General features: G+C 43.4%; 1 protein-coding gene across 1 annotated transcript; it reads left to right on the forward strand.

Moving 5' to 3' along the window:
- The first annotated feature begins 300 nt into the window (after positions 1-300).
- LOC142557165 (carboxypeptidase inhibitor SmCI-like) lies at positions 301-20,183 on the forward strand. Its single transcript, XM_075668829.1, has 5 exons — positions 301-431; positions 8,315-8,518; positions 12,781-12,975; positions 16,110-16,298; positions 19,460-20,183. The coding sequence occupies exons 1-5, from the start codon at positions 392-394 to the stop codon at positions 19,672-19,674; spliced, it is 843 nt and encodes a 280-aa protein (XP_075524944.1). The 5' UTR covers positions 301-391; the 3' UTR covers positions 19,675-20,183.
- Positions 20,184-22,406: the final 2,223 nt, after the last annotated feature.

A 22,406-nucleotide genomic window follows, 5' to 3' on the forward strand; every position in this document is an offset into this window, starting at 1 on the left:
TAGCATAACCCGGACATATAGCTTCTTCAAACGTTTCAAATGATTGTGTTGGTTTTGACAGGCGTGCCTAACGCTGTCTGTTGTAGCTGTGACGCCTACGCATTGCAAAGGCAACACAACATATACGGGTACCCTATGGTATTTTGGATGAAACATTTCTGAGAAGCGCCCGTGACGGGTGTTTATTTTATGTCTTTTCGTTCGTGGTTGTGTCTTAGCCCTGTATTATGACCTTTGGAACGCTGCTGGCGTCATGAGTCGATCGTTTTTGTTTGTATTTGTTACATGCGACTGAGCACACATCGCAGAAGCGATGGTGAGCTTTTATGTGCGTGAAGGTGAACGTCGTTTGCTTTAGCAGGAAAGGTCGACCCGCGGACGACAACGCGAAATGCATCTGCTCACGCTCGGCGTTAGATTGTGGCTTGGGGGTAAGTGTGTTGTTCGACCGTAATTACATGCTAGACGAATTTATTCGTTCACAACCGTCAGTTAAGACAAATATTTTGAGGAAATTTGTCCTTTCAATGAATGTTTCGCCATAAAAGGATTCACATTGCTCGGCGTCTCGAATAGACCGAGGCAGTAATGTCGCGAACTTTTCCTCTCCGTTTCATGACCAAGTTTTCACAGTTAAAGGTGCATTTCATTCTTAAATATATTTATGATTGACCTGAAGCTCCACTATATTCTTATAAGAAACCGCCATTGGTCGTCGTGTTGTTTCAGGAAAGCGTTGTGCGTATGAACGGTTTCGCGAACCCTGGGTGTAGTAGCTTCTCACAGTGTCGCTAATTGTTTGCTGTGTTGACGACTTTGCACACATCGACAGGATCGGTGCAGTGGCATCACTCGGGGTGCATACTTGCTGGTTCAGGCAGAGTTTAGCAAGTCTGTCGCTCTTGGCACCCATTACCGTATGTCACTTAGGGACCATAATTATCAACTTGGTTACCCGTCGTGGTTGCTCAGTGGCTATGGTGTTGGGCTGCTGAGCACGAGGTCGCGGGATCGAATCCCGACCACGGCGGCCGCATTTCGAATGGGGCGAAATGCAAAAACACCCGTGTACTTAGGTTTAGGTGCACGTTAAAAGAACCCCATTTGGTCTAAATTTCCGTACTCCTCCACTGCGGCGTGCCTCATAATCAGAAAGTGGTTTTGAGATGTAAAACGCCATAATATAATTTAATGAACTTGCTAATACAGTTCTCGGGTTCACGCAGTAAGTATGAACTTTTACTGTCGGTTTGATCACCAAATTTTCACCTGAAAACACGTAAGCAACATTTTTGGAAATACCTCAGATAATTCCAAGTACCTAAATCATATGAGACATATGATATCGGTGTATCAGTAGTAGTAGCAGTAATGATAACCTAAGGGACTATGATGGATGTCCACTATAGGTGGTTGACCAAGAATAGGCGGCGTGAGGAAAACAAATTCACGCAACGTGGTGCCGTAGTGGCTATGGCCATATTCCTTCCATGTTTTACAGTTCACGAAACTCCGCCGTAACGCCATTTTAGGTGCACGTTAAAGGACCCCAGGTGGCCAAAATTAATCCGGAGTCCCCCATTACGGCGCGCCTCATAATCATGTCGTGGCTCTGGCACGTTAAACACGAGTCTTTAAATTTTATTTTAATGAAAAGCAAATTTAAGCTAGTCCAAGGAAACTTGAATGAACTTGTCAAACCTTTAAACCGTGACCCCAAATTTCGTAGATTGAATTGCGCATTGCCTGTTAAACTTGAGCCCATTCGGTGGGGTAGCAAACTTGTATATTAAATTATTATATCGCAGTTGTGCTGTTGTGTACTTCGGGTACCGAGAGAACCACAGGAATCGTCACGGTCGCTATGTATCTTCGCATCTGCGTCTATAGGGGGCCAGCCCTAGATTGTTGCTGCTCGTTTCTGCTGGTTCGTGCTAAATTGGGTGAAGAAATTGCGGGTACATTTCCATGGCGACGCCCTCAAAGCGTCGTCGGCTACTAGAGCAATAGTTGCCGCCGCCGCCGCCGCCGCCGCCGCCGCCGCCGCCAACAACAACAACAACAACAACAACAACAACAACAACAACAACAACAACAACAACAACAACAACAACAACAACAACAACAACAACAACAACAACAACAACAACAACAACAACAACAACAACAACAACAACAACAACAACAACAACAACAACAACAACAACAACAACAACAACAACAACAACAACAACAACAACAACAACAACAACAACAACAACAACAACAACAACAACAACAACAACAACAACAACAACAACAACAACAACAACAACAACAACAACAACAACAACAACAACAACAACAACAACAACAACAACAACAACAACAACAACAACAACAACAACAACAACAACAACAACAACAACAACAACAACAACAACAACAACAACAACAACAACAACAACAACAACAACAACAACAACAACAACAACAACAACAACAACAACAACAACAACAACAACAACAACAACAACAACAACAACAACAACAACAACAACAACAACAACAACAACAACAACAACAACAACAACAACAACAACAACAACAACAACAACAACAACAACAACAACAACAACAACAACAACAACAACAACAACAACAACAACAACAACAACAACAACAACAACAACAACAACAACAACAACAACAACAACAACAACAACAACAACAACAACAACAACAACAACAACAACAACAACAACAACAACAACAACAACAACAACAACAACAACAACAACAACAACAACAACAACAACAACAACAACAACAACAACAACAACAACAACAACAACAACAACAACAACAACAACAACAACAACAACAACAACAACAACAACAACAACAACAACAACAACAACAACAACAACAACAACAACAACAACAACAACAACAACAACAACAACAACAACAACAACAACAACAACAACAACAACAACAACAACAACAACAACAACAACAACAACAACAACAACAACAACAACAACAACAACAACAACAACAACAACAACAACAACAACAACAACAACAACAACAACAACAACAACAACAACAACAACAACAACAACAACAACAACAACAACAACAACAACAACAACAACAACAACAACAACAACAACAACAACAACAACAACAACAACAACAACAACAACAACAACAACAAAGAAGAAGAAGAAGAAGAAGAAGAAGAAGAAGAAGAAGAAGAAGAAGAAGAAGAAGAAGAAGAAGAAGAAGAAGAAGAAGAAGAAGAAGAAGAAGAAGAAGAAGAACAAAAACTTACCTTGTTCGATGATCAATGATTAAATTTATGATCTATGATGAGAGTGGCAGCTTCTAGCATGCAAAATCATATTTTAGACTCTCGATGTCCGTTTACGAGTATTTGAATGTAATGAGGTAATTCTTGGGCCGCACACCTAAACCAACAACGCCAAGCTTTTACAGCAAACCATAGCTTTAAATGAAACACGGCGCTGTATCGCAGCGCTCAGAATGCACACAGCGTAGCGCAAGCTGCTTTGTATTCTCTGGAGTACGCCCAGGAGCCATGTTCTTGTACGCCACACGGAAGTGCAGGCGAGCAATGGTTTGGCTGGACGATTCAGTTTTCAAGTTCAAGTTCGTTCTGCTCACAAGCGACCAGTCTAGGAGGCTCGGGCTGGAAAAGGGAAGAAAAATCTGCCAGCTGCATTGCACACATAAGTCGTTATCTTGTTAAATACCACCGCTGCACTTGAAGCTGAGGTTTATGCTGCTGCATGGCTGTTGATATTTGTCGTCGCATTTGTCAAAACGTCTCCAAGTTTGTCACAACGAATCGGTTTGTCGACAGTCTTTCAACATGCTGACGTCCTCATCTTTGTACAAATACTCTTTCTTCACTTGCTCAACACGTGCCATTTTTTTATTCGCATCCTATTTGCTTGAAGCGCATGTGCAAGTTCAGCTCACTGTGTCTTCTTCAGCATTACGTTAGGGACCAGCATCCCGGCGAAATCCTGCTTGTTATTTCTGCTAGAGTTTTCGAGGGTAGCTTCGAAGAAACAATGTCCCTTATTAGTCACAGACGCACGCTCGGAATAAGGCACAATACAATTAGTAAAATGCTCCTCGAAGTAGCGCTCGCACACGGCTCATGTTGTTGAAACATTTTTCTCAGCACGGCGATGTGCAAGTTGACGTTTGTCGGAAAGTTCTCGGGTCTCGCGGCGTCAGAAGCGGTGGTATTTTAGCCCGTGGCTTGGCTTGCACGTTCGTAGCCGAACTTACGATTCGACGCAAATAAAGTGGTGCCCCTTCGCCTCGATTTCTTCTGTGCAGGAAGACTTTCACTCTGGTGTCTAAGCCTAAAAAGCTTTGTATTCACAAAGAATACCCGCAGTATTCACTTCCTTCCTTATACTTCTAAGTAAATTGCAGGAATCCGGAGAACTATCGTGACTGCGAGCACAGCACACCGTGCCGTCAGCGTGCTAACAGACGATATGTATGACGGCTTTTGAAGATTACTCATCGCAGCAAAAAACATCACACTTGTATGCACTCTCTCAAGATAATTTAACCATTTTCCTGCAGGTTTTATTGTGAAAACCAATTACTTTAAATATAACAGGCGCGCAGTACCCACATAATCGGTAGCAGATGACGCGCATCTCGATAACAGGTTTCTTATTCGACTACAAAGTGAAGCTCAGTGTTGCATGTTTGTGAATTCCGTGCAAAAACTGCGGCGCCAGCATGTTGGTGGGAACTCGTGGATTTAGAAGCCTTGCTTCGTATTGGCTGTTGTGGCGTTGTGAAAGTTCTTCAGATTTGAAAAAGTTTAGGGTATCGCTCTTTTAAAATAACATGTAGGGTATTTTTACCGAGAAAATATTAACTATAGGTCTCAGCAGCCACCGCCACAATTCGTGACATCACCGCGAACTGGTTTGTCAACCTCAAAGCGGCCTTGCCACCGATCTTACCAAATTTCCTCTCATAATAAGGGTGACATTCTTGATATTGTAGAACAGAATATTCTAATACAGCTCAAATAATTTCTTTATTCAGTACTTTCAAAAGTTTAGGTACAGGAATGAATTCTTGTATCCCGCGCACGATGTTGCCGTTATCACCCGCGAAGATATAGAAGCTCATTTTATTAGGTAACATTTATATGACGTATTAATAGCGCGGCTAAACGCTTCACTTGGTGCTCAGAAATTTAAATAATTGTCATCATCGTCAGCAACATCAACAGTGACAACACTAAAATTCAGATGCGGACACCACTCACCTTTTCTTTATGCGAGAAGGTGCCACACTTGGCGGTTTCTCACACAATACTGAAGTTGTAGATAAATATACAGACACCAGAACAGAAGATGCTTACAAAATATAGCGGCACTGGTGCAGTTTCCATATGACCGCCGGAAGCGACAGCTGCCGAATTTCGGGAGCTCTTCGGTTCCGTTAAGGCAGGCTGTAAAGTAAGTAGTGGAGCTCATAGGTTTCAAAAGGCGCTGGTGCGAGTATTCCTTAAAAGTACATACTGTATTTACTCGCATAAGTCCCGCCCTCGTGGAAGATACGCACAAGAGTGGGATACTGTGAAGCCAGGTTTCACAGTATCCCGAACTTGCTCGCATGCAGGTTAATTTCCGGGAGCCGCTACTAGATGGCATTAGTTGTCCTGCTTATGATGTGATTATCACCATCACCGTGTGGCACGGAAGCGCCGGATACATGCCAGAGCATAGAGTTAGTAGAAAAACTCTACAAGAAAGGCTGGGCGGAGAAGGTGGAAACCGCAAAAGCGGCGCCGTGTTAGTACGACTCATTTTTGTAACTCAGAATATTACGCAAAAACGAGCAATAACACGTAGCACGTACGTATAATAACACGTAGCACGCACGTACGTATAGAAAGATATAACGGGTAGTTGGACAATTTGGATGTAAAATTTATGGTGCGTGAAAGGAGGCCTTTCAAGGAGGAGGGGGAAACACTTTATTAATTATTGAGAGGGAAGAGAGGAATAAGGAAAAGGGTAGGGTGGGAGGGAAGTGGTTGGGTGGGTCCCTATTCCAGGACACCAGTGATCCTGGCTACTCTCTCCGCCGGGTCCAAGAAGCCCCTTTGGGCGCCCAGCCCCGGCCGGACGAGGATGATCTCCCACGTTAATTAGATGGCGCCACCAAACTGACGGAGGCTCTTGATCGCGGTTATGGGAAATCTCGTCTGCATCGCATCTCGCCGTCTGCGCCTGAGCGCCCGTGCAGAGTAGCAGCATGGCGGCGCCCTTGTGGTGGCCGATTTAAATTCACGGGTCATATCTAACTCTGTGCGCCAAAGTAGCCGAAGTAGGACCATACCGAAACCTTGGTCGTCGACTCCGACGCAGCAGCGCTAGTTAGCTGGCCGGTTGGCTGGTGTTGCGTACTCCAGGGTAGCGTATCGTACTGCTGCCTAGAAGTAGCGGCGCCTGCCTATCGAAGCTCGACCGACGTTACTTATTGGGTAGCGTGGCGTTGTCGGCGGGCTGCAGTCATCGGGAAGACCATGGCGACCAAGCAAGGACGAGACGATTTCTAGTGCGAAACTTGCAAGGTTTATTCAAAGGTAGATGAAAGAAAATGAGAAGAGCATGAAGTGATTAAAAGTACATTTCGGAGCCCCTAAATAGGCTCTCTACAATCGTGGGCGGGATCGTGCTTTCGTCGATATCACGTGACCGGCATGGAAAGGGGGCCCCTCCTCCTGTGGTTATACCGAGCCTGCTGAAAGGAAGAAGTCGTCCCGCCGCCCGGAATTGTAGATGCCTGTCCGCCTCTTCTGCGCTTTGCGGGTTCGTGGAAATTATCTTCTAGGTCCAATTCGAGGAAAGGGCCTCTCTAAACTCGCACGCACGCACGCACGCACGAACGCACACACACGCACACACGCACGCACGAACGAACGCACGAACGCACGCACGCACACACGCACACACGCACACACACAAAGTGGCTGTACACTGCGGGGCTTCCGGCAGACAGGCACACTCTTGAAATGGTCATGGCGAATTAGAAAGTCAAGCTTCATTTCGACGAGGCCTGGTAAAAGGTCGGGTGAGAGAAAGTTCTTTCTGCACATGGGTCAGGACGCCCACAATAGCAGGCGAAGTCACGCCTCGTTTCGACGAGGCAGGGTGAGTTGGTCGGTTGAAATTTCTTTCAACACGTGGTGTCAGACGCCAACCCTAACACTGGGCAGATGGCGCGTCATTGCGGGAATTTTTCCCTCGAAACGTTTGTGCGCATAGGCGACGCTAGTGGTTGGGCCTGAAATCACGAGCCTGGACTGGAGAGACGGCTACGTACGTGAAGCGAATTTTGGGTGCCCGACCAATCAGATGGTTCCTACACCGAAGGCTAATCCAATTTCCCTGGGCGCTTACTAGACGGAGCGGCAGTTACTGTGAAGCCGAGAAAGATCCAAACAGATTTAGCGCAGCATTGCGTAAACTGACAGTGTCACGGAGTCAAGGCCACGTGCGCGGTATATCGTGGCGTCAAGGGTACCACCGAAGAAGACGGGCTGCGCGATGGGTGAACGCGAAGCCCACCCACGGCCCTGGTCATCACGAAATTTCAAGCGAACTTTATTTGATCGGTGAAGAACACTGAGCAGAAGTCTGCAGACAAATCTTTCGCTGCGCCGATGCCATAAAGAATCACAAATGAATTTTACCGTCACAATGACTTTTTTTGAGACTCCGATTTTTAGGATATATTCACGGTATTGCCCGTGTCTGAAAAAAAAAAAGAAAATGGTCGCCGTCTGGGCATGTGCTCATAGCCAGTAGTTGCCTCATTATTCATAGCAGTCGGGATGCAGTTCGGTGCTTCAGTGAGCAGCCGTAAGTTCGCCTGGTGTAAGGCCCGCACTCTGTAAAAAGATATTCAGAAAGAAAGGGCAGGTCTTATTTTAATAAATACGCCATGTCACATACATGAACGATTAATCGATTTGCTTTTTGCTAGTCAGGCTTTAAATGTCTGGGCGAAGCTAAAGTGCGACCGTGTGTAAATGTCAGAAAGAAAGTGCGTGACTTTCTTAAACAACTGGTACTTTCGGATAACACGAATATTTTCCTTATGCGGATACAGGAAATCGATGGTTTCTGGACTGCCGCATTCCAAGGCACGACTACAGTACTTGGAGGTAGACAGAAGTTTTACAAAGAATGTAAATTTTCGGTTTAAGAAAGCAGAGATAACGCGAAGCGCTCGTGCTTTGCTATCATTCCAGGTATCTCAGGCATCGTGATATTGGAAAAAGCTGAGGCCAACCATTATTGCTTGCTCGACCCGGCAGTCGGAGTGTGCAGGGCCTCATTACCGAGGTGGTTTTTCAACCGTACAGCAAAAGAATGCCAGCGCTTCACTTTCGGCGGATGCCATGGCAATGAAAACAACTTTATGAATGAAAAAGAATGCCAACGACACTGCTCAGGTAAGAAAATGCGAGCTAAGCACTCATCGACGTTGTTCTTGCCTGCAGGCACTTCCGCACACTCTGCAGTGAAGGCACTTTTGTGCTTTCTCAGAACTTCTGGTTTGCGTGAGCGGCTTTAACTCAAGTACTGTCCGTACACGTATCTACACCTTCTCTCTCCCTTCTCTCTCTTCCCCTTCTCCCTTCCACCAGCGTAGGGTAGCCAACCAGACTCTTGACTGGTTAACATCCCTGCCTTCCTATATTCCTATCTCTCTCTCGCTCTGCAGTCGCAGCGCATTTGTAGCTTAAAGCGAGGAAGACCACGCTGCAGCATACGTTGTGCGAAGGCTGTGCCGTCGGGATCGGATGTAGAATCGGAGGCTGTGAGTAGGGCGTGTCCTCGCAGGAAAGCACAGATTCAAAACGCAGACTCGGTGGCAGAAAAGAAGATACCGAAGCCCAGCAGTCTCAGGTCAACATGCGCGCAGAAGTTTGAAAATGAATCTCTCAACAGATAGTGATACGGCGCGTTCTTGCCTGGCAAACGTCGGCCGCGATGTGCCGTATGAGTATTCGCCGTGACACGTCAACATTCAAATTTTGCCATGCGCATGCGCAAATCACACTACTTTTGCACCTGGCGTAAAAGCAGGGCTGCCTCCCTTGCGCTGCTGGTGAGCTTGGTTTTGGTATTCTATCGATTGAGCGTTGAAATTTGGGGATGAAGGTCTTTTTAAAGCTAAAAAGAAACAACAATGCAATATCATTGAAAAAAAAGTTACCGTTTGTTATAATGTGGCTGCCTCTTAATTTGTCACTAAAGAAATGCCCCAAAGCTTCTAATAGACAAGGTAAATAACTTTTTTCATTACTGTACTGAAAGAAACGGTATTAGCGGCAAGATGGGTCTTCCTTGCCTTGCACGTCAGCTGCACTTATAACGTCTTTCTTTAAAAAAGAACAGTGTCGTCTAAAAAAGAAAGCACTGTGTATAATACCACTGAAAGTGATAGACATAAGATTACGTCAAACGCCATATTGTCAATGTTCGTGCTCTCAGTAGGTGACGTACCATGTTTTGCTCGAGAGCGCGAGCGGTGGGCGGTCGCCGCTGTTCATAGGAACGTGTCATTCTGCACCTTTGAACAAACAAGCAAGCAAACCAAACACAAGCAAGCAAGCAAGCAAGCAAACAGGCTAAAAAAAAACACAACCAAAAAGGAAAGAAACAGACAAACAAACGAGGGCAAATAGGTTCAGCTTCTCTAAGCGATGCAAATAATAATTAAATCTCTCATTCCGACGTACAAAACTATGCGATCTTGAGTTACATCGAATTACAGGAGGCAGATGTTTAATTAGTATGTGACGCACAATGCTTTGGCGACGAATGCCAGCCGTGAGAAAAGTCTCTAACTTTCATATGATATTACTTCCTGTGTATATGAAATGTAATGTTATGATCGGCCCGAGAGTAGCACGACGCTACAAAGGAAGCCCACGTTGATTTGCCAGAAAAAATAGGAAAGCCTCGCTGATAAAAAAAAAAGAATTCTTCTTCGTAGCTTTCTAATTTGTCAGAGTTGACACTATTTTCTTCAAGAAAGAAAGATGGTTAATCTTTATTTCAGAGAAATTGGTCGTAAAGCTAAAGTGAAACGGGCATTCTCAAAAGAACAATGCAGCTCTGTTGCACATTCACAAATACAAATATCAACGCAGTCTTTTATTAATGCGAAAGCATCATATGTCCCATGAGGCAGAAATTCTGGCGTCAGTGGTACTAAAGATAGCCGACGCCGCAAAGAGAAAGAAACACGTAAAATGTTGCTGCGATTGACGTCAAATTTTTCGCGGAGGTTCCTGAAACAATGTAAATCAATGGCTTCGCAAATAAAATTTCGTACGCTTTCGTCTGAGTCGGAATCGAACGCGGACCCCCAGGCGCACGCTCCTCCGACGACACGGCCGCTCCATGGTTCTGGCTGTGTAAAGGTGCGCCTAGTCTCTGCGTCACTGCACACGCCACGTCGCCGCCACGTCATAGTAAGATGGCTTAAGTGAGAGGAAGCTGGCTTAAGGGCGAGTAAATTAAATTAAGGGGAACTAAAGTGAATGAAGGTGAATAAAAGTTGCTAAAGGTGAGTTAAAGGCACATTAAGGTTGGTACAAATTAGAGCAACGTGCATTAAAGTGGATTAAGGTAGATTTAAGTGGATTAAGGTAGATTGAGGTTGGTACAAGTTAGAACAAGCTTGACTAGGTTGATTGAAGTAGCTGAGTAATGAAGGGCACGTGACACTGTGTGACGTCTCGTATCATCGACGTAAACAATTAATTAGAGAAGTCAAAATGCATTCGCATTCAAATCACATAAGGATACTTAAGTCACTGCCGATTTGTTTTCTTATTTGCAGTTTCACTAGAAGGGCGACGCAATGACAGCGTTAACAAGCAACGCGAGGCCTGTGGTGCTCCCCAACGTAGGCAGCGTCCCGTAGGCTACCAGGCGTCATAGGTATAACCGATGCGACAGTGACTGCGTATGGGGCGAAACTGCATCGGAAAGGGAAGGTCAATGGACTTAACAGAATGCATGAAATCAACAGGCGGCAGTAATTCCCGGCAGTGGCAGGACAAGAGGCACGAAAACAGAGTTCTCAAAAGCTACTGATAGAAACCAACTTTCTACAAAAAGTCGATATTGCGCACAACAGGTTGAATAAAATGTTCCCGGGCACAAGCATAATATTCAAGGACAGTCAACAAGGAAAGCCATCGCGAACACAAAATTGGTGTGCTGGACTCAAGTCTCACTAATATTGCAGCGTGGGCGATAGTGCACGATTGCTCCCAGTTATGTCAGAGCGTGGTGACCGACGTTGCAGAAATTCTTCCTCGCCGAGAAACCGACGCTAGCAATTCGACGCGCCCTGTGCGTCTTCTTTTGTCCCGTCTTTTAATCGCGCTACCATACACCCTTTGAAGATACATAACCAACAAGCCCACATTGCAACCCTCGTGAGCGTCGTTAGAGCTTAGGTGGCACTGCCGGAACTGCACCGAATATCCCGCACGCAAGAGAGCGATACCATCTTTACTATCCTCAAAGATGCCCAGGCTGCTGGCTGTGTTTCTGTAAGGAGTTAGGCAGTTGTAAATTAGATCATACCTAAACATTTTCTGTGCAGCAAATATACGTGGGAAAGCGTAGAATTCCTTTACTAAAGGAAACCTTTGTCAATGCCTGTTTTCCCTACCGTTAGGTGGGCAGAAAACGACAAAGTATTACAATCTTGCGGGGGAATGCCAAAAATTCGCTTGATGATGATTGTGGAACGAACGTACATGGGACAGTTTTCCGCTGGAGTTCGGCAGAGAATACGTTCATGTAAAAAAAAAAAGTAAACGATGACGGTATCCGCGGTAAAAAAAAAATCTCACCGCAAAGCATGTGTGCTCAGAAAGTGTCCGGACGTCGAGGTGTGCCAGCGCCGTCGCGAGAGGCTCTCTCCGGGTGCTGCAACGTGGACAATGACCGAGGTCTTGTTCGATAGATTCCTCGCTACCGCAATCATGCCGGCTTATGTAGCTTTACTCATCTGAAGGCTACGAAGGCGCTACTGAAGTTCCGCCGTTAAAGTGAGGTGATTAAATGACTCTGACACTTCCGCATGATTTTTTAGTTGTGTGCGCCTCTTCTCCAACCCACGGTAAGACAATGGGCGTTTGTTTTTCGGTTAACCTCCTCACCTTTGTTATGCGAGCTCACTGTGGTGGCGTCGTGGCTTTGACATTGCGCTGCTAAGACCGAGGGTGCGGGATGAAATAACGGCCGCTACGGCCGCGTTTCGATGGACGCGAAATGCAAACACAACGCGTGTACACAACGTGTATACAATACAACGCATTGGACGTACGTTAAAGAACCCCAGGTTGCCAGAATTCTTCATTTAAGTTCAAAAGTACCCCACTTCGGCACGTCTCAATCATGTGGTGGTTTTGGCACGTAAAGCGCTAAAAATTTTTTCATGCTTCTTTTCTGCTTCTCTCTATACAGTTTGCACGGATCCTTGCTTAGAAACCAAGCCTTCGACTACAAAACCAGAAGAAACCGGTTCTGCGTACAGCTGCAGCTTGCGTAGCAGCTGAATTGCAGCAATTTCCCGATGTGCTTGAAAGTGGCTGCAAGATTGGCCATTATTTTTGTAGCGTTAAACATTCTTGTTTTCTGATAATGTCAAATGACAAGAACATGTGGTTTCTTTCTATTCCAGGTAATGTAATTCTTGAGAAGCCTTCAGCAAAGGATGTCTGCTTTCTCGAAGAGGTTGTGGGTAGGTGCAGAGCGGCATTTCCAAGGTGGTACTTTAATCAAAACACGGGGAGCTGTGAGAAGTTCACATATGGCGGTTGTCACGGCAACAAGAACAATTTCCTCACTAAAGAAGATTGTGATGAGTTTTGCCAGGGTAAGAACTGTATTTATTTATTTATTTATTTATTAATTTATATTGAATGGCCAAGATAGATCCACATTTAGATCCACATATCTCGAAATACCAAGTTCACTACTCGGGCAGAAATAATCAAAAAACAATAAAAAGAAATGCGAACGCAATGCCAACACAAACGGAAAATGTTGAATTTTCGTCCACTTTTATTTAACTTTAGCTTATCATTTCTATACAGCAATTAAAAGTGCAAATCAGTTCCCCTTGCTTTCCTTGGCTTTATTAGGTTGTGAAGCACACAGTGTCCTTTTTTCTTTCTAACACAGTTTGAGTGATTCTATGCATTCATATTATATCAGTAATATACATTTGAAACAATATGGGAAGGGAAGTTGATCCGTCATAGACACCATGGTGTATCACTTTGCGGCTTAATATGATATTTCTACGCATGAAAAGTTTATAGCGGTATAAATATAAAAGAGAGCGTTGTGCAACAAGGAACTGAGCGGCATTCTTCACTAAATCAATCTCAAGCTATGTTCTTTTTTTCTGAATTGGTAATACTATTTAAGAAATATGGCCTTTCGCGACTGAAATGATTAATCTTGCAATTACTGACCCGTTCCACATGTTTATAAAGTACGGTCTAGTTCACAAGAAAATTGATAGCTACCGAAATTATTCTTGACTCCTCCCCAATGTATTTCTGTTAAGCATGTTAGCTTAGTGGCTATTATGAAAAGCACACCGAAAACGAAGACGAAGGACGGCGAACACACACCACCAGTGCTAACTCTCAACTGAAAAATTTCTCCAAGGTACGAGTAAATATACAGTCCAAATGCACAAATACGAATACAAAATACGAAAGCAAAAGATCTCATTCGTCTTGCTTAGTGAAATGGCGCAACCCACTCTAGGGGATCGGCCATGAAGGGGGGGGGGTGAAAAACCTGTTATCATTGTTTTAAGGAAAATAAGCTGAAATGGAATAAGGCTCTTGTAAGTGCGAATTAAAATGTCTACTTTTACAGATATGAATGACCAAATATCTAAGCATCGTGGTTAGACTAGTCAACCCTTCTGTCGCGTCTTCACCTTCGTTCGTCTTCGTCTTCCGTGCACTGTTCAGTGCTCACACCAACTTGCCCAGTTTTCTAACCTCTTCATTTTTATTTTCACGTTTGCTGGTTATTATACCGCAATGCATTGCATTGTGCAGTCGAAAATGAGGCAGAGGTTTTACTGAGCCGACTGCAATGTCGTTGCTCTCACAGTGCTCTCCTAATGGATGTCTCACAAAATTTCGATTTCCCAGTTTTCGCGGCTCAGCTCCTTTCTTAAAGGTTGGTGAACAAATGCGTAGATACGTGCACGGAGACACGTCCACCACCGCACGTGACTGACGCACCAAATGTCACAAATGTCCCTGCTACCTAAATTAGCTAGTGCACTACCTTTATACAGTTTAGCTTCTACAAATCCTTCTCGTGGAATGATAAAAGGTGAAAAAAGCAGCATAAAATACAAACTTCATTCATGTACCAATCGGCTCATCTTTCGACTTTGTCGTGGAATAGTCTCTGGGCACTGGGGCATCTTCGATTTCAAATTTGGCTATGTTTTAGTCTGGCGAATAAAAACCCCATTAAAATTGTTTATGTAATAAGGTTCTCGCGCACGCTGAAGGTCAATATATGTATATTTTTAAGACGTTTCAGAGTTTTCTAAATTACTCGCGTCTTTATATTTATTGAATAAAAGTGAAGCTTTTATGAAACTCATTTGTCTTTTTACTGTTTTTATATAACTGAAATATTGTTATTCTTCAATAAGATGTATGCAGGTTCAATCGCTTAAGCTGACACTGAAAAATAACGTTTGAACTAGTACCTAGGTTGGCGCGCCATATAGGTCAACCACTTACGTTGACTTGTCTGCTCAGCTGCCCGATGACAACTCACAATGTACTGAATGCGCTATATAAGAGGACGGGGGGACGTAAGCTGTGTTTCTTACCGAGAAAGAATTTCGACCTATGTTCAGATTTATACTGTAGTGGTTTTAAATACTTACTGTATTTTCATACACGTTTATAGAATCTAAGCTCGGCTGGCGTAACCGGGACAAGCTGTTAATAGACATTAGCCTTAGTAGCTGAAAGACGTCAAACTTCGAGATCCGTTTCTACACATTGTGGTGAAGTGCCTAAGAGCACTGTGTATTGTTTTTAAGACCGGCTCTTCCGTTGTAAGCGTTCTGGAAGATGTGGCTGCATACTCCTAAACAAACATGTACAACGTTTACTCCTTGCTTATCAGCTATTGTACGCATTGTACATTGTTTACAGACGACCATACTATGGTCTGGAGGTAAATCTTGCGGCTTCTGCTTGTGTTTGCTTGCAACAACAGACATCAGGCGTGTCGCAGCGCAGCCTTACACCATGAAATAGTCGCTAGTCGCGGGGTAACTGCGATCCGAGAGTGTCAGTTTAAACTCTAGCGTCATAGTGTGACATCGCCAATACCACTGCTCCTAAACGTATATTTTATGACAATGAGAAAGAAAATGTACTTCACAAAACTGTAGCGAGGTACAGGTCTTACCTTTTTGAGCAAGTCATGCCACTGTGAATATAAATACGTATACTGCTGTGCTGTTCAGAAAGAGTTTCAAGTGCTGCCACAGATGTGCGCTATACTGACTATCGTAAGGACAATTTAGCAATTAAAAGAAACAGGCGCCGGGCTATATTTACGAAAGAAAGTCAGACCATGGTAGACCCAGATACTGCATACTTTGTCGATTTCATTTTATGCAGTTGAAGCTTCGTCGATCATTCTTGTTCCTATTTTCTCCCTTAAAAAGGTTAAATGTTAAATTTAGGAACAGTAAATCTTGAGTATTATGCTTTCGCACGTTACTTAGTTTGGAACTATACTGACCCGAAAATGAGAGACAGTGACTGACAACCGGGAAGGTTACGTATGAATATACACGGCAGCTTGTGTTTTGAGTAAACAAACACGGTTATTGCTTAAATAGCTGTGGCAGCTATTCTTGGCGTGCTATTACTAATATCGTATGTAGATTCATCATTCAAGCACGTGATTTCCCCAATTATTCTCAAATTATTGTATTCGCAGAATTCCTGAAGGATCCCTGTGCACAGCCGATTATTCCAGCTACGAAGAAGTCATGCACACACGAGCAGAAGGGACGAAGATTTGGTTACAACAAAGTGACACGAAAATGCGAAAGCTTTGAATATTCCACCTGCAAAGAAAATATGAACAACTTCAAGTCTAGGAAGCAATGTCTTTTAGCTTGTGCGAGTGAGTGCAATCTTGAACTCTTGCATGTTCATGAAGCCACGTGTTTTGCGTGTTCACTTAGTCAAAATGACAGGCCAACGACTATCATATACCCATAATTTATGCTCCATTTCATAGTCAGCACATATTTTATAATATCTTGTCCAAAAGATCGTGCGCAGTAGATTTTGTAGGGGCGTATTGACTTGGAATGTATCTTCAAAACACGTCGACGAAGCTTAGGTCCCGTCAACTTTCACGCGTTCCGTTTAGGAGACGGCGACGAGAACGTTTTGGCCGAAACATGGAAGGAGAGAAGTGCGCGTGTGTTTGAAAGTGCTAAATCCATGCTAACTAAAGGTTTACTAGGTAAAGTATGGTTTACAAGAATTTTAAGAATAAGAGATTTCAAGAATAATCAGGTTATCATTTTTTTCTCTTGCGGTTGCGCATTGCAGAGGCATGCTCACCTTTAAAGCACATTTTGTTGTTCTCATTTGCTACAAGGTCATTCTGTTTTAGCGACGAAAATAGTTCGTACGGCTGCCTTTTATTTTTATGGCCTCAGCGTACTTCGTGGCGTTCTCCTTTTTTTGTCTTTCTACAAGGAAAATAAAACAACCGCTACTTTGCTGCTTTAATGTTGTACCGCCATTCTTTTTTTTTAATAACCACGTAGAAGCGACAATAATTTGACAAGTTTCGGGCATATATACATCTCTCTCTGTCAACCTTCATTGTTGACCGCACTTGATGCTATGAATAATTCGGGAACTATGCCTGCATGCATGCAAAAAGTCGTAAGATCTCTGGAGTTCAAGTGCCTTCAGTTGCCGATTATATAAACTGGACCCCACGCTGCGGTTACAACTGCCATCTAGCCTTTCCCGCGGCGAAGCAACCTTGCTGTACCGCTTGTGGCTGGGAGTAGCATTCGCGAACTCATAATCCTATCTTTTGGGAATGGCCGAGAGCCCGATGTGCGACTCCTGTTGGTGCGAGGAGACCATTGCGCACCTATGGTGTACCTGCCCTCGCTACGATGTCCAATGCCTCTCTCTGCGAGCAACTTTACGCCGACTGGACTCGAGACCGTTTACCGAGTCAAAGATACTCGGACCGTGGCCGCACCCGTCACTGGCTCGAAAAGCGAATCGTGCACTAGTGCAGTACTTGAAGTGCACCGGCTTAAGGGAACGGTTATAGTGTCCCTCTGTATAGTGTCCCTCCCACACGCACTCAGTGCTTACTGTCTCCCTTTTTTCATCTTTCTATTCCCCTTTTCTTCACCCCCAGTGTAGGGTAGCAAACTGGATGCTCTTCTGGTTGACCTCCCTGCTTTTCCTATCCTTGCTTTTTTTTTCTCTCTCTCTCCGTATTCGAATCCAGGTGTCTAACTTTTTCGTTTTAATGTTTTTTTCTTTCTACTGCCTATTCTTCTTTTGGTCTAACTGTTTCTTATACGACGCTTAAAGATTCATTCATAATTTAAACTCAAATTTTGACTTCTTGAAGTTGCGTTCACGTGCTTCCTGTGATTTACTGTCCCATACCAAGCAGTGTCTGAGCTACTGTTCCTCGGGCAACAGAGTAATGATGATGATGATGATGATGCATAATTAGGGTAATATGAAAGATTGTTTAATTAATTACGCCAGTGCTATATTATTTTAAGTTTATCGCTTAGGTACGCCTCAAGGAGACCTTTGTAAACAGTACGCCGTAGCCTATCTTGGCATACATGGAGTGAGTGAGCCGTCCTTGGCAAGAAACCCGCAGTGCGACCCGAGGTTTTCTACATGAGCATAATTTACAATAACAAACCACACTCACACACGCACACAGAAAAAAAAGAGCGGTGTGACACTGAATAACTTTGAGGCTGTATTGACATAATTGGCAACCCGAGAATAACTTTGCCGATACGTAGAAATTGTTAACGGTATCTAAGAATCAAAGAGTCGTACCGCACTTGAAAGTGTTCGTTCCCGAGTGCCTGCTCCTCATTTACGCGCGTACGCACACGTGTTGGCGTACCAACTTTAGAAAAAAAAATGTTCTGAAACAAATAAACAAACAATAATAAATAAAGGAACAAAAAAAGAAAAACTCCTTGTGGGACTTGTCAGATAATGCGTAAGCGTTCTTTTTAGTCGTCCATCTTTCACTCGTGGAACGAATGATTGATTTAGTGGCCACCTTACGCACACCACGGCTCACTTTGTCAATGATGAAGCAACGTTCTGCAAATATGTCAATGACATGTTGAAATTACCTAATTGGGGTCCTAATTAGTCGGAAATAATCAGATAGGACAATATATGTAATTGTAATTAACTGTAAATAGGGCGAAGTAGTGCAATAATTAGATTTAATTAGCGTTATTAATATTGATTGGGCTGAAGCAATGTCATCGTTATTTATCCTAATCAGGCTTAAGTCATCTAATAAATATTGATTAATCGTGATTATCCTTAATCAATATAATGCTATTCAATCAAACTCAGGCTTAAATAATGCTAAGTACGCTGAATTATTCTTGTTTAGCCCTGATTAATATAACATTAATAACTGGAATATGCTAATTTTTATTATTTAGATTATTCATTAATTCCCATCATGCTTCCTTAGCCTTCATTAGTATTAAGGAGTCCAATTCAGGCTCAACTAAGTTTGTAGTACCTAATCTTATTAGTCTTTTACTGACCTTAATTATTGTTAATCCTTATTCAGTATTTACTATACGTAGCCACTATAATAAATCTCAGTATTCACATGTAGTTATAAGGCAGTCTCATAGGCACCCCGTTAGGACCCCATGTATACCTAAGGAGTGCATCGTGTCATGCATTACGAACGGACGGACAGATTTCCGAGGAAGGTAGCCCTAGAATGCTTACGCATTAAAAAAAAATGTACAGTAGGACGCATGTTACTTTAACGAGCTCTTTGTCCTTTATGCTGTTAAGCCATGGGATCCCTGTAGAGCATTTGCATATTATTATCCTTCGGATGCATATATTAACAAAAATATGCAAAATGATACCATACAATTATTATTCCTGCCTAGCCTGACCACATCATCCGTAGTAAGTGAAACGATAGTGGTAAAGAGCAGATATGTTTGTCATTTAACCGTCTTATCAGCCCCTCAAGTGTCCTTGTTCTTTTTTCTTTTTCAGAAAATTCCTTTTGCCTGCGCCAGACGAAGTACCACCGTTCGCGGCGTTACGTATCATACTTTTACAGCGCCCGCCAAGATCAATGTCTACAAACTACCACATATCTTCATAAGAAACATACCTGGCCCACCGACAATCGGTTCAGGAAACGCGAGGACTGCGTAGCAGAATGCATGCCTGAACATACGCCGCATATGAGAGTGCAGAAGCTATAACTTCTCAATCTATACCAGAAGTACCTGAAGCAAGCATTTTGGGTTTAAGGTAATAGACCTGTAACTAACAAAATGACCATATTTCAGGCTCATCTGCTTATTTCTGTAGTAATTAAGACAGAGGTTTACGAAAAGATGGGCGCTTGAAACGATAAACAGTAGCTGAATAAGGGTTGTCCCTTGAGCCAGCGTTTTGACAATATGACGACGGAAGAGCGCAGTTGTTACCCTGACGAAAACAAGTCTTGCCGAAACGTTGGCTTCGGCAATAGACAGTTTTAGCTTAGCGTGTTTAGCGTAATAGCGGGCTTAGTGGAATAGTGAGATTGAAATGCGCACGCGCAGAACGCTAAACAACCCGTAGCGTTTAGCGTACGCACGCTATTTCTCAGATGTAACGTTACCGTCATCGGGTGGTTGACATAGTTTACATAATACATAATACAGTTTACACAATACAGTTTACGTAGTTTCCTCCTATCCAAAGAAAATAAAGTTGATTGATTGATTGATTGATTGAAGAAAATACATGGCAGCGGTCTCGACCGCCCGGTTCGAACTGAATTTGGCGTTGCTTTTGTAGAATTCACTTCGTTCGTAGCAAATAACTGTGCAAACGGCTTTCGCTTAGTCTCAAGCCACTTCGACGACAGAGTATCTGGATATCCTTGCGGAGTTTTCGAGATCGCTCGTCGTTTTGAACACATCGAGGCCTAACGAGAGAAATAGATGGGTGGACGGATGCTATGATCCTTCCCCTTCGAAACAGGGCGGTGGGTTGCGCCACCATGCTCTTGTTATAATTTTGCCTGATTTCCTAAGCATATAGAAACTTCCGAGATGCCAGTGCCGCCTATCGCTGAAATCGGGAGATAGCCGCGATTGCATATGGCCTCTGAGATCGAAAGATCTTGGAGGCTATGGTCGACAGCCGGTACTGCTCCTATCGATTTCGCCGTTGATCGGCGGTAATGGAAAATACAAATACAACACGCTTCCGGCTTCCAATTGCACTCTCTCTCGCAATTTTTGAACGCACACACAAAGTTTGGCGATAGATAGAATCACTTAAGTGCACTATGTAGGCGAAATTCAAAACGTAATAGAATATCACTCCGCACGGGAACTACACTATCACGCTGTACTAAAAATCGCTTTTTGAAAAGTTAGTATGCTTAACGGTAATGCGATTTCCCTTAACCACGTTATTACTCTAACGTTAAACTTCAACAGTCTAATATTGTTGTTCTACCCCTGTTGATTAGTTACAAACCTACAACCCAGAAATGAAAACATTGTCTGTGTCGTTTTAATTTCACACTTTACTCTGGAGACACATGACCAGCGAAACACTTGTGAATGTTTCTTTCGGCAGCCAGCATTGGCGTTCCGCACAGGCTCATATACATTAACGGCTGTATTTCGGCGCAGCGGCTCAAAATCGCCTTTTGAAGCCGAATATTGTGATTGTACGCATTTGCATTGCTTCCGAATAACCAGGCACGAAATTGCACAGTTTCAAGTCCAGCAGACGCAATGCCGTTAATGTTAATGGCGTTCATTGCCAGGGCACATCAAGAGCAAGTACTACATTCAGAATGCGCATTAGGTCACGTTACCATGGCAACGGCCTAACTGTATGCAAGACCTCATGCCTAATGCATTCAATGTTTACAATCGGGATCTCTTCGATAAGGTACTAGATATGCGCGGTTCTCAAGGTTATTTGTTATGGAGGAAAGAAATCATATTTATAAATTAAACGCATACAATAAAAATGAGATATACAGGGTGTTTTTTAGGCTGTGCAAATTTAAAAAAATATGAGAAGCTGTGAGCGCAGCGAACGTGGCCCTCGTGCAGATGAGTTCGGCAGTGAGGGAACATACTTTGCCGATAATAACCTGAACTTCCGGAGATTTGTTACATAAATTAACTAATTAACTTTATTAGCTTTATTAGCGACTTGAGAGAAGTTGTTGAAATGGCAAAATTCGCAGGAGGTCACAATTTTATGGATTCTCAATATTTGAAAATCCTAAATGTCGCGCAGAATTCATTATAAACATAATGAAGTTTCAACGTTAAATCGAGGCGATATCAGGATCCAGCGTGCCGGAAGCACAGAAAAAGGCGGTCCCACTTTCACGTGAGATGCAAACGACGAGTGACGAAAAGCGTGACGAAAATTGGAACTGAACGTGTCGGCCAATCGCGGCGGCTACTCATAAGGCACGCTTTGCCTGGCAAGCTTGCGCAGCTGTGTGCCGTGTCAGGATTGGCGGCGACGTGCCATCATTCAAACTTCGGCACACACTTCCTTGCGGGGCGTTGGCGCTTAATGTGGCAGAAGGACGGGCTCGGTTTCGATATTGCCTCGACTGAGATTTGAAATCTCATGACGAATATCACGAATTAGGTTGCAGTTATCGACAATAAAAAAAGTGCGCACCTTAAAATCTTACTGCCTCCAAATTTGCCATTTCAATAGGGGCCCCAGGAACTAAGAAAAAGAGTGAATAATTCATTTTAATGGTTAACCTTTCAGGTTAGGATAGGTTAGCTCACGTTACTAGCGGCGAAGTATGTCCACCTCGTCTAGCTTATTTTTGTAAAGAAATCCTATGGTCTAAAAAATAGCACCCTGTATATATTACACAAGGCTTACGCTACAGCAAAGGATATATTGGGTGATATACCATTTGAGCGTATTGCGAGTTATTGGTACATTG

The sequence above is a fragment of the Dermacentor variabilis genome, chromosome 9 (genome assembly GCF_050947875.1).
Source record: "Dermacentor variabilis isolate Ectoservices chromosome 9, ASM5094787v1, whole genome shotgun sequence".
Taxonomy (NCBI): Eukaryota; Metazoa; Arthropoda; class Arachnida; order Ixodida; family Ixodidae; genus Dermacentor; species Dermacentor variabilis.

Coding starts and splice junctions, on each gene's coding strand:
- LOC142557165 (XM_075668829.1), top strand. CDS start 392: ATGCATCTGCTCACGCTCGGCGTTAGATTGTGGCTTGGGG. Junction 432..8,314: donor CGTTAGATTGTGGCTTGGGG/GTAAGTGTGTTG, acceptor CTATCATTCCAG/GTATCTCAGGCATCGTGATA. Junction 12,976..16,109: donor TTGTGATGAGTTTTGCCAGG/GTAAGAACTGTA, acceptor TTGTATTCGCAG/AATTCCTGAAGGATCCCTGT.